Consider the following 13,178-nt stretch of genomic DNA (forward strand, 5'->3'; position numbering starts at 1 on the left):
TTTCCCAATGGGTTAGATTTTATCTCACTGTCTGAAAATCCTGCCTCCTAGTTACCAAGAAGAGGCAGGGATGATTTTATAAAGCAGTCAGGATAATATTCTACATGCTGAATGTTGGATCTGATTATTGTCACATGATTATTCTACACTGAAGGGACCTGATGAACTCCTTCACTTCCTTTCTGTGCTGAAATCTGAGGATGATGTGTCAGAATTCGGTTTTGTTTATATAAGGAGTCTGGTGTCTAAGTAAAAGTTAACGTAATATGGAAATCAGTCTGCGTCACACATGTGAAGAAGAAGAAGACAGGTGAAGTAAATAGATAAGCCTTTCAGAGAGTTGTGTGCGAGCAGAGAAGATCTCAAACTGAGCTTCAGAAAGAAACTACAACCTTCAGATTTTTCACATTATACTGTAGGTACAAATTTTAATTCTGGATATTTATCATTGGTGTTAGAAAGTGTATTTATAGCAGTGTTCCACATTGTTTAGTGCTGTACAATTTAAAGCTGTAAATAGATATTTTTATTTTCTGAATGTCAAAACATTGGGTTGGATGTTAATTAGAGTGATTTAACTGCAACACTTTAGGACTTTATTAATCTGCTTGAGAGCAAACATTACAAAGAGAAATAAATAAACTAAATTAAACTATATTTTATTTTTTTTTAAGTTTTTTTTTTTAATTATCTAACAGGTTTTCTTCTCTAAGACATTTTTCTTCTTCCTGTCTAATCAATATAATAAAATACATCTTATTCAGATCATTTTAATGTAAAATGTTGAAAGGATGATTTTGTTTGTTCTTTTATACTTTATTTTGAATTTGTTTTGTTTGTGATTCCACAGCAAGCCATCAGTCATGAAGCTGAATCTTTTTTTTCTCCTGTGTCTCACTGGTGAGAGCCTTTAAATAAACACTTTTTACTCAATATAACCAATTTTCAATGAATGACCAGTTTTCAGTGTTAAATATTTTATTAATACAGTTTGGATTGTAAACAGTGATTAATATCACTATAATACTTCATATGCCAGTGTTACTGTTTGTACCTGTTCTGTTTGGTGTCATTATGTGATCCAGTTATAGACTTTGCCTGGTGTAATAACTCACAGGTTATAAAAGAAATATTCATTTTGATATGAAATTTTTATTTATTTATATTTACTTTTACTCAACTAGACTAAAATGTCCATGTTTGCGCATGTATACATGTGTGTGTCTGTGGAGGTTATTGCAAGAATACATTATATTATTAAATATAACTATTATTTGAATATTATGTACATTACAATGTCATCAGATCAATTCGTAACTAATGTAAATTTACTTGTATGTTTAAATTTAATTTACTTGTGTGTTGTAATGTTACCAACAGGTCTTATTTCAGTCACTGTACCCATCCTGAGAACAGTTCCTCACAGATATGACCTAATGATGACAACCCAGACATGGTATAATGCACGGAATTACTGCAGGGTGGTGTACGATGACCTGGCAACAATCCTAAGTGATACGGATGGGCTAAGACTGAAGAAAGAAATAACAAGCAAAGGTCTGCAAACATCCACCTGGACTGGAGTTTATAAAAATATTTATACCTGGCGATGGACCTTAAATGACATCCCACTGTGGAATTCCACTTATATAAACTGGTACCCTGGACAGCCTGATAATTATTATACACAAGAAACATGTGGAATCATAGCTGCAGCTTATCAGTGGCATGATGTACCATGTAATCTTGTAAGACCCTTCATATGCTATGATGGTGAGTCAATATTCTGGTTTGTTTTGTGTGTTTTTGGTTCGTGGATGGTTTTATCACTGTGCCTTTGAGATCTCAAAAAAATTAACTGTGTACAGTGTGATTGTGTTACATATCTAACACATATATCATGGCATATTTTGGTGTGTGTGTGTGTGTGTGTGTGTGTGTGATGGTATTTCACAGTTAGATTTGGTGATGCCAACAAGTTCATCCGCATCAATAATCCTCTGCTGACCTGGCCTCAAGCTCGGACCTACTGTCAAACATATTACACAGACTTGGCGAGCGCTCTTAACAGCTCAGATTATGCATTGTTAGTCCAGTTAATGATGATCCAGGGTGATTCTTGGATTGGCCTGTACAGAGACATGGATAATTGGGAGTGGTCAGATGGGACCAGGGGTTCAAACCTCCCATGGTATCCTGGACAACCTGACAATTATTGGGGCAGTGAGAACTGTGCAGTGCTTTATAATGGATTCTTTTATGATGAACATTGCGCCAACCAGCATTATTATTTCTGTCACACCAGTGAGTACTGATCCAACTTCATGTGAGATTATGAAGTGAGGGATGGTTGATGAGTGTTCAGTAAAAATAACTGAATACAAAAAAAGTAGATGAGTTTTAACCATCATAAGAGTTTTATCCATCATATGTTTTTTTTTTATTTGCTATTCTGTTTGTGTGTGTTTGTGTTTATTCCACAGTTTCTCCAAAGAGGAGTCAGACAGTGAGACTGCAGGTGAAGTCTGATGGCAGTGTGTTTGATCCTGCTGTGCAGTCGTCCATTTTAGAGCAGGTGAGTTGCAGGACATTTCTGAAATTTTGTATTTCAATACACCTGCTGTCACTGCTCACGTGTTTTAATTTTTTGCTATATTCCCAATCTTTTGTATTGACTAACAAAATTCTGTTCTTCAGATCAATCAGAAACTGAAAGAAAATGGGATGATGGAGAACATCATTGTGACCTGGAGGGTGCAGCCAGATGGAAACATCTTCCACAAGAAAAAAAAGGATGATCTGTAAATAAAACTGAAAAACTAAACACAAGACTGTAACCTTTAAATGCTCACCTTCAGTTGAAGAAATTATTTATAATAGAATAGAAATAATTATTTTCCCACAAAATTTAATCTCCAACATTTTATTTTTATCTATAACAACACATTATCATCATCATCATCATCATCATCATCATCATCATCATCATCACACGCATCATCAGTCCTTCAGAACTACTGCTTTTTTGCCAGATTCTCTGTATTGTCTGAACACCACCCAGCTGTAAACTCCTAATGTTCTTCTATGGACCACACTGAACAGAAATATCAAACACTGATCCTCAAACAATGATCCACCAATTTGAAACACTATATTTCACAAGTTTGAACAGTGGAGCAGTCAGTTCAATTCAGTTTTATTTTTATAGCACTTTTAACAATGGACATTGTTTCAAAGCAGTTTAACAGAACATAAGAAAGTCCTAGATATTAAACAAAATCATCCCTAGTGAGCAAGCCTGAGGAGACTATGGCAAGGAAAAACTACCTTAGATGGTATGAGGAAGAATCCTTGAGAGGAACTTCATGAGGAACATTCAGCACTGGAGACATGCAGAATTATTAAAACATTAAAATATTTTCCTTTTTTAATGTTACAGTTTTGTTTATTCTCCAATTTCTCTCTATTTTCATTTTTTTTCCACTCTTCTCAAAATTATTGTCATTGTAACATCACCTTCAGTTTTGAATGTTTGATTGTTTGTTTGTTTTTTTAACATTGAACTAAAATACTGATATAAAAGTGTGTTCTATATTTCTGTCTAAATATTTCAGATTTCTGTTTATTGCAACAGACCTATAATAATAAAGTTTATGGCCTTTCATTATAACAATCCTGTCAGTTCTTTACCTTAGATCAGTGGCAGCCGGGCAATAGAGGGGTGATGGGGCGCTGCCAGCTTAAAGTTGGCTGGAGAAATATGCTACTTTAAAATGTTAACAGTAGTTATAATTTTTAATAACAAAATTGTGTCTGTTTGTGTGTGTGTGTGTGTGTGTGTGTGTGTGTATGTGGGGTGCCGGATGCACGAGGGTGTATGTCGGTCAGTAAAGTTTTGAAAAGCATGTGACTTGAGGCTGAGCTCTGATTGGCTTGTTTCAACTTTCCTTGGGGTGCAGCACTCTGCGTCCCAAACACTTCCACATTTGTTGTTACTGAATCGATATTGTTTTTATATATTTGGCCTCATGTGATTGGCCCATTCTCACCGAGTCTCATTACCGCAGAAAACGGAGAGGTACTGATTAACGTGGAAGCAAGCAAAATATCTTGAGATGAAAGAAAATTCTGTTCTATCTTTACAAAAATACCCTTTCACAAGGTGTTTAGAGGAAGATGTGTCAGTGCTGTGACAGATGACTGACTTTAACCAGGAACTCATTGAGAAATTAAGCCAGTAAGAAAGGAAGTCTGTGATTAGGCAACTTTCCAGTGTGTGTGTGTGTGTGTGTGTGTGTGTGTGTGTGTGTTTTAATGATTACCTTTATTACTTCATTACTGATAATAAACCCACATTGAGTGTGTGTTTGAGTCTTGTTTCCACAAAACCACTGGTTATGTTCAACTGAGGGGATATTTGTTTTTTAAACTCACTGATCATGGTGAATTCGTTGGGGGAACTGAATAGTAACAGTTTTTGATGTGACATTTTAGCAGACATGAGCCTGTTACTGGGCTGAGATTTCTAGGCTTGTAATTATTTTCCTAGCCTCCAGGGGCACTAGGGTACCTAATCCACTGTATATGTAAAGCTTGTTGGAGTGGAAGAAGAGATCATGTGGGAGTGGAAGCATGATTTCCATTCTGTGGTCAAACAAATCTGAAGTCCTTGTTGTGAAATGACAGTTTAAACTAAAAGTAAGAAATTGCTTTATTTCCTTTGTTCATTAACTGTATTTTGGGGCTGGTATTTGTAACCATGAGCTTGCTGTGATTTAAGTTTTTGTTTATATCACACATGTTGAATGATAATGTGGGTTGTTTGTTATAGGAGGGACATTATATGGTTTTTCGTATGTTTTATGAGGACTTCCGGTTATATTCCTGTTACCTTCTATCATTTCTCTTATAACGGGGCTTCCTTCCTGCTATGAACTTTGTCTTTGTATTCTTGAGATATATGAACAGCATCTACCCATCCATCTTCTCTGTGTCTATGATATACTAGCTTTACAGTATTGATGGACACTGCAAAGGACTGGTGTTGAGCTGAAAAGAGAAATGTTCAGACATGGAGGGAATTCAAATAAATATTACTTAAGTTCTTTTTTGCGTGATTATTATGAGGAGGACGCTGTTAGGTGTACTGCAGCGGAATAGAGGAAACCAGGTTTCAACCTATAATACCTAGAATTACAAAAAATAGTTTGTGGTAGATACCTCCAGGCCTGTATCAGTGGAGTCCATCCTTCTCCCTTTGAATGTACAGAATTTTATTTTTGAGTATTACACATTTGTTGGGTTATAACTTTATTCCATCCTGAACTATTACATCATTCACATGATCATCAAAGGAATTACTGAAAACTCATGTCACCCTGGTAAGGGACAGAGATGTTGGCCATCATGTAACCTAGATCATTGCATTTACTGCTCAGCTCCATGAGGAGTTTTAAGGTCTTAGTATATTTCATGTTTATGTAGGATTCTTACCTGTTCAGAGGTGATATTAAAGTTAAATAAAACACAGAACACAGAGCTGCTGCATTCTTGCCAGTGTCTCTGTATTATCCAGGCTTTAATCACTAGCAATATTCAAAAGTATATAAGAAAATTGCTTTTTCTATTTTTCTGTAACCCCCACAGACACTTCCTTTCCTGATGTAAAGTAGGAGTTTTTGTTTATATAATTGTTCCCATGACATGACAGCTGTTTTACATACAAGTCCAACACAGAAGAAGCTCATTCGGACTATCTGAATACATTTTCATGACAAATATAAAGAACATTGTAAGATTTTATTCCTGACCTGTTTCTGGCCTTTTACACATCATTGTAGACCTTCCTTTATGAATACAATACTCTGTAGCTCCTTTGTAGGTCCATCATTTTGAAATCATTATGATTAAGATGCAATTTTACATTTTTCCTCTGGTTTCCCAATGGGTTAGATTTTATCTCACTGCCCCAAAATGCTGCCTCCTATTTACCAAAACAGGCTGTGATAATTTTAGCATTTAAAGCAGCCATGATAATATTGTACCTGCTGAATGTTGGATCTGATTATTGGCACATGGCTATTCCACACTAAAGGAACCTGATAAACCCCTTCACTTCCTTTCTGTGCTGAACTCTGAGGAATATAGGTCAGAATTTGCTTTTGTTTATATAAGGATTCTGGGGTCTATGTGAAAGTTAAAGCAAGATGGAAATTGTTCTGCGTCACACAGTACAATTTTACATTTTAAGAAAAAGACAGGTAAAGTAAATGATGAGCTTTTCAAAGAGTTGTGTAACAGCAATGAAGATCTATAACTGAGCTACTGAGGGAACAGCAGCCTTCAGACCTTCATTACACAGGTATGTTTTAATGTTCAGTGCTTTCCCTGATTTTTAGCATTACTTAAAAACATAAATTGCAATAACATAACATAATAACAATAACATTTTAATTCTTTTAAAAATGTAATAGCATAATAAAAGTACAAATTCAATTTATATAATTCACAATAGACACATCTAAAGTTAAAACATTATATCTTTTCTTTAGTTATTGGAGCAATTTTAGATTTTTTAGAAAATAATAAACTTTAAGGAATTATAGAATTATTAAACATTAAATTAAAGTTTTTAAACACTAAAGAGTAAATTTCATTGTATCTGAATGCTACATACAGTATTCAGAAGTGTGATAACGTATGTAAATCTTATGTGTACATATATATATATATATACATGGCTTTTGTCAGTAATACTGTAATGTAATACTGTACAGTGTTTAATTAGGACAGATGTAACTGTGAACAAATCAGATATCATTATGTGCTGAAAATTATGGCATTTTAGGATACAATGAACAGCAAACATCGCAGAGAGAAATAAACTATCAGACTAAACTTAATTAAAAATTAATTACTCTGTACAAAAGACTCACAACTTTTTGCTTCTCTAACCTGCTGAATTTCTTTCCTGTGCAATCAGTATAATGATGGAAATCTTGATTACATTATTTAAGCTACATTTTATTGTGTGTGACTCCACAGCTACCCTTTCATTATGAAGCTGAATCTTTTTCTTCTCTTCTGTTTCACTGATGAGTTTTTTTTTTTTTTTGAATATATCTAATTAATTTCAGCAGTTAAAGATAAATGTTCAATAAACTCAGTATTCAATATATGAATAGTTTATATACGCTACTAATTTCTTTATCATTCAAATTTTCAATTTTTTTTTATTATTTTACTCATTCAACATTTAATAATCTCTTCACCAAAATGTGACGATGGGGGTCAGAAATATTTTCCAAAATGTTTTACACTATTCTAATACTCATATACTCAGATAGTACCAATTAGAATAGTTAACTATGCATATAGTTAAGAATAACAATACTGCGTTAATATTCTGTGGATTTGCTAAACGGTAATTAATTAGATTAGATTCAACTTCATTGTCATTGTGTGTGCAGAGTACATGTACAGAGCCAATGAAACGCAGTTAGCAATTAGCAGTTAGCACTTTTGCCATGTTTTAGGGTTTGTAACTATTCAGCTTGGCTGCCTTACTATAACAGCATCTTTGGTTTGAAATTAAGCTTGGCTGTGTGTGTGTGTGTGTGTGTGTGTGTGTGTGTGTGTGTTTGTAGTTTATTAATCATTGTGGTCATGTAAAACAATTCACATGGATCCAACAAAATGTTAGAAAGATTTTTTATCAGTATTTGTTTGTTTTTTTTTTATTAAAAAAAATAATTAAATTTATTAAAAAAAGTTTATTAAATATTTCACTTGTATGCAATTTATCTACACACATGAATCAAGTAGATTTTTGTACTCCTTGTTTATAAGCATTGGTTCCATTTTTATCTTGTGGAAATGAAGACAGTTTTCAAAGAGAAATTTCAAAATCATTTCTTTCAAAATTTGTTCATTTGTGGCGTTTGATTCCTTTTCTTCCTTTTCTTTATGAATGCATTCCTAATGCATGTTTTCAGGACCTGTTCAAAATACATGTGTGCAAATTTCAAGTGAATATATGCACTGAAAATGTACGTGCATTTTTAAAAAGGAAAAAAAATGTCTCTGAATACTTTCTTTTCATGTAAATGGTGTGGACATTATGAAATGTTAGATACATCATTAAGTAAAATATGAAATAAATAAATAGATATTTTCAGATGTCAATCAAATAGGAAAGGCAGGAAGAACTGCGGTAATGGGTTATTTAAAGAAATTCAAAATGTTTTAATTTTTTTTGCTTACCTTAATCAGTGTCTGTTTTTATGTATATTTTGACTCATGAGATGGCATTTTGGGCATTTCTTAACACAAATTCCCTAACACAATTTATATCTATATATTTATATTTATGTCTTAAGCACATACAAAGGAATACTTACATTTACATTTGGTTTGATGAGCCTTTGCTTAAAAAAATAAGCGTGTACAGTTTGTCTTGTTTTATACAAAATTAGCTGGTAAGTATTTCTGGGCATCTTGCAAAACCAGCCACAGTTCTTCTGGAGACTTTGACTGTCACACTTTCAGCAAACCTTATTACATTTTTTATCTGAAAATTGCTTACTTAATGTGCTGCTTTACTGACATTTTTCTGTAACATTTTATTTTTGCTGGTTTGGAAATCGAGTAACTACATAAATTATGTAGATGTCAAAAAGAAATTACAATACATTTTGTTTAGTTTGTTCTTAAAAAGGGATGCTGAAGACTTTTTCACAGTACTGTATATTAGAGATTTTATGTTTGTTTGTTTTTTTTATTTTCCTAAGCTCTCACAATTTGAACTTACTGAAAAAAATTCAAATACTGATAAATACTTGTGACTTGTTATTTCTGAAAATTAATTTATGATATACAATATAATTATATACAATGAATGTATTGTTTGAATGAATTAATTAGAGAGAATAGAGGCATGAAGATACAATTTGAATTTTGTCTTCAGTAAGCTTTCTTAAGTAACTATAACACACAGGATAAGTACTTGATTTTTGCCAAAAAAGCAAGTTGTCAGTAAATGAAGATTTGTGAGAAAAGCAAACAAGGAGACACAGTTAAGGAAAATTGTGCAGTTGTTATATTTATTCTTCTCTATTTGTTGTGTGCACTAAAACAGGACTGGACACCAGGCTGAACTGCAGGATTTGATTGAGATTTACAGACTACTTTAATGTAGCTATTAGTAATGTATTAATTTAATTATCTACCTGTGTAATTATTCTGATTATATCAATAACAGGTCTCATCACAGTCGATGTGTCCCACGTGCGAACAGTCCATCATAAATATCACCTAATAAAGACAACTGCAACATGGTCCAGTGCACAGAGTTACTGCCGGGAGAAGTACACTGACCTGGCAACAGTAGTAACTGATGATGATTGGGTAAGATTGTGGAACAAAGCAGCAACCAAAGGTCTGACATCAGCTGCCTGGATTGGATTTTACGATGATATCAATAGCTGGCGCTGGTCTTTAAATGAGTTCCCACTGAAGAATGTCACTTATAAAAATTGGTATCCTTTAGACTTAATTTTGGGAGTAAATCATGTCTTCTAATGATTTCAGGTGGATATTGGTTAGATACAAGTTGTGCTCAGCTGAGACCTTTCATATGCTACAATGGTGAGCCAATGTCCTGACTTTGATTTGCTTAGTTTTACTGTGATGTCCAGTTTTGCATTAATTATTTAATTTAAACTAAACTTTCATTAAAGTTTAGCAGTCTTGGCATTTCCTAAAAATACATCCAAGAAATAAACTAAAATAAAATTTTTTTCCCCATTTTACAGCTAATTTCAGTGGTGCTTCCAGGTTCATCGGCATCTCTAGTCCTTATTTGACCTGGACAGATGCTCTGGCTTACTGTCGAACACATCACACAGACTTGCCCAGCTCTCTTAACAGCTTACTATTAAAGGTGAGGGACATCCAGGGTGATTCCTGGATTGGACTCTACAGAGACACATGGAAGTGGTCAGATGGGACCATTGCTTCAAACCTACTCTGGGCTTCCGGAGCACCCGATAATTCTGGAGGAGTTGAGAACTGTGCAGTGGTGTTCAATGATGTACCCTGCACCAACATGTATTATTTCTTCTGTCACACCAGTGAGTCTTTTGTTGTCTTTGTTTCTGATGTTAAAATCAAGTCAGTTGTTACTTAACTTAAAAAAACCCTCAAAATTATTTGTCAAATTTCATTTGTAGAATAGTTGAAATGAAAACTAGCATTTAACTGGTGCTGAGGCATAATTGATATTTAGTACAGCAGAACCTAGAAAAAAAGGGTAAAATTCCTGATAAATACTACAGTGGAGAAAATATAGCAAGTCATGACTAAAGTATATTTTAATAATTTCTTACAAAACTATGTTGTTTAATTGGTTATTCTGTTCCACAGTTCTACCAGTGAGGGAACAGCAGATAGTGAGACTGCAGGTGAAGTCTGATGGCAGTGTGTTAGATCCTGCTGTACAGTCGTCTATTTTAGAGCAGGTGAGTCTCAGGATTAGTAGAAACACAGACACAGTTATGGTGTTTATGTTTAATGAGTGTTTATGTGGGAGACACCGAGTTCCTGCAGTGTTAAAAGCTTAAAGGTTTATAAAGGTTAAATCCTGATTCTGATCCTCAGATGAAGCAGAAACTGGAGGAATATGGCATGTTGGAGAACACCACACTGACCTGGCAGGTGCAGCCAGATGAAAACATTTTCCAGAAGAACGATGATCTGTAATGTAAAAAAGATTGCAAACTGACAGAAAAGTTAACATTTAAGCTTTAAATCAGTAGGAGGAACAGCAAATGTTATTTTTATGATAGATGTTTAACATACAGCTTTTTCTGCAAATGGCCACTCGACATGGATGATGATGGACGAGAACATGTTAAAATACTGGATAACTGGGTTTAATGTATCAGTGTGTCATAGCAGAATATGTTTTACATAGAACGTAATAGAACTTGTTAATAAACACTGTGTGTGTGTGTGTGTGTGTGTGTTTGTGGTGGCTGGGGCTTAAAAAATGTGGGGGTTGGGGGGAAACAAACTTAAAATCAATAGTAATGCAGGACTGTTTTATCAATTGATTATGTATAATTACTGCTAAGATAAAATGTAGAAAAAGTCAACTTTTAAAGCATGCAATAAATCTACTATGAATCAGTGAATTTGAGTTCAGTGGGGGTTTATTATCAGTAATGAGGTAATGAAGGTAATCATTAAAACACACACACACACACACACACAGAAACACTGTAAAGTTGCCTAATCACTTGACTGCTGCTGAATTTGCAGATTGGGTCAACCTGGTCCAAGCTCATTGATTCTTTTCTTCATTAGAACTCCTTATGAAACGGTATTTTTATAAAGAAATAACTGAATTTTCTTTCATCTGGAGACATTTCGCTTGCTACTAATCTGCTGAGCGGTAATGAGACTCGTTGAGAATGGTTTTATCATTAGAGGTCAAATATATAAAAACAATATTGATTCACTAACAGCAAAAGTGGGCGGGTCCAGGGTGTAGCACTCTGCAAAACTGTTGTGACTGTCAGGAAAATTTGACTAACAGTGTAATAGTATGACTAAATAATTTTATTTCGTTATTAAAATATTAAATTATTGTTAATGTGTTAAAGTAGTATTCTTCCCTGGCAAGCTTTAAGGGGGTGACACCACACCGCCCCCATATTGACCAGCCACTACTGCTACAGAGACACATGGAGGTGGTCAGATGGGACTATCGCTTCCAACCTACCAGGGGCTTCGGGAGCACCCAATAATTATGGCGGAGTTGAGGACTGTGCACTCAGTATCACAACTTTCAATGATGTACTCTGCTACTACATGTATTATTTCTTCTGTCGCACCAGTAAGTGTTTTGTTGTCTTTGTTTCTGATGCTAACGTCAATTTAACAGTAACTTTGTTTTTATTTTTATTTATTTGTCAAATTTCATATGTAGATTTTGTTTATCAGACTAACTCTCTTTAATAAAAACTAATGTTCAGTTGATGCTGGGGCATGAGGAATGTTTAGGACAGGATAACCTAGAAAAGTCATCACTAAAAAGTATTTGTTAATAAAATTTTACACAACTTTGTTGTTTAATTGGTTATTCTGACAGCGTGTGTGTGTGTGTGTGTGTGTGTGTGTGTGTGTGTTCCACAGATCTACCAGTGAGGGAACAGCAGGTAGTGAGACTGCAGGTGAAGTCTGATGGCAGTGTGTTAGATCCTGCTCATCTATTTTAGAGCAGGTGAGTCTCAGCATTAGTAAAATTGTAGTGGGAATTTTAACAAGTAACATAGATGAACAAGTAACCCTTTAGGAACTCTGCTGTGTGTGTGTGTGTGTGTGTGTGTACCAGGAGCGACTTGTGGAATGCAAGAACATCGTATATCTTGTCTTTCTATATGCTATATCTCCTTTTATGGAAGTGAGATGTACCATTCTATGAGAGTTTCGTGCTGTTGGTCACGTATACATTCAGTTTAGGATGCACTTAAAAGTACTATATAAGGGGGACCCATGAACGAGAGCCTCGCCTCTCCGCTGTGTAATCTCATTGCACTGTGTTCGAGATGCCTTTTGCCGCGGGATAAATAAATAAAAATAAAAAATAAAAATTCCTTTCTTACCGTGTGTAGTTTGTTAATTATTTCAAGTCAGAGTGCAGACTTGCCACCACAAAATATAGACACAGTTATGGTGTTCATATGTGGGAGACACTGAGTCCCTGTAGTGTTTAAATGCAGAAAGCTTAAAGGTTATTACAGAAATGTGTTATTATTCAGGAATGGTACTGAGTAAATAAATCCTGATTCTGATCTTCAGGTGAAACAGAAACTGAAAGATACACAATGTCGTAGTAAAAGATTCGACAGAGTCGAGTGCAAGCAGTGAAGATTTTGATCACATCTACTGAAGAAACACCAGGCTTTAGACTTTTTATATTACAGGTATGTTTTAATGGTAATCTCTGATACTTATTTGCTACAAAGGCTTGAAACCTAAAAACAAACCATAATAATTCTGTAATTTTAATTGAGCCGTGGTTAATTGTTTCAGAATTCTTAAAATTGTGAAACTTAATTTGATCATTTAAATCTTAATTTGTATTTTGATGTATTTAATCTTTATTTTGTAAACTT

General features: G+C 34.3%; 1 protein-coding gene and 1 long non-coding RNA gene across 2 annotated transcripts; both read left to right on the forward strand.

Annotated features, from left to right (window-relative positions):
- Positions 1–308: 308 nt before the first annotated feature.
- On the forward strand, positions 309–2,805 carry LOC131349154 (macrophage mannose receptor 1-like). The gene is made up of 6 exons (XM_058384569.1): positions 309–415; positions 851–900; positions 1,381–1,773; positions 1,957–2,304; positions 2,484–2,575; positions 2,698–2,805. The coding sequence occupies exons 2-6, from the start codon at positions 864–866 to the stop codon at positions 2,803–2,805; spliced, it is 978 nt and encodes a 325-aa protein (XP_058240552.1). The 5' UTR covers positions 309–415; positions 851–863.
- A 1,780-nt stretch (positions 2,806–4,585) lies between these two features.
- On the forward strand, positions 4,586–12,972 carry LOC131348919 (uncharacterized). The gene is made up of 8 exons (XR_009204002.1): positions 4,586–4,698; positions 9,260–9,405; positions 9,589–9,645; positions 9,813–10,130; positions 10,423–10,517; positions 10,657–11,896; positions 12,196–12,283; positions 12,862–12,972. It is a non-coding gene; the product is annotated as an uncharacterized LOC131348919 (long non-coding RNA).
- The last annotated feature ends 206 nt before the right edge of the window (positions 12,973–13,178 follow it).

The sequence above is a fragment of the Hemibagrus wyckioides genome, linkage group LG29 (genome assembly GCF_019097595.1).
Source record: "Hemibagrus wyckioides isolate EC202008001 linkage group LG29, SWU_Hwy_1.0, whole genome shotgun sequence".
Lineage (NCBI taxonomy): Eukaryota > Metazoa > Chordata > Actinopteri > Siluriformes > Bagridae > Hemibagrus > Hemibagrus wyckioides.

Coding starts and splice junctions, on each gene's coding strand:
- LOC131349154 (XM_058384569.1), top strand. CDS start 864: ATGAAGCTGAATCTTTTTTTTCTCCTGTGTCTCACTG. Junction 2,305..2,483: donor TTATTATTTCTGTCACACCA/GTGAGTACTGAT, acceptor TTTATTCCACAG/TTTCTCCAAAGAGGAGTCAG. Junction 2,576..2,697: donor AGTCGTCCATTTTAGAGCAG/GTGAGTTGCAGG, acceptor TCTGTTCTTCAG/ATCAATCAGAAACTGAAAGA.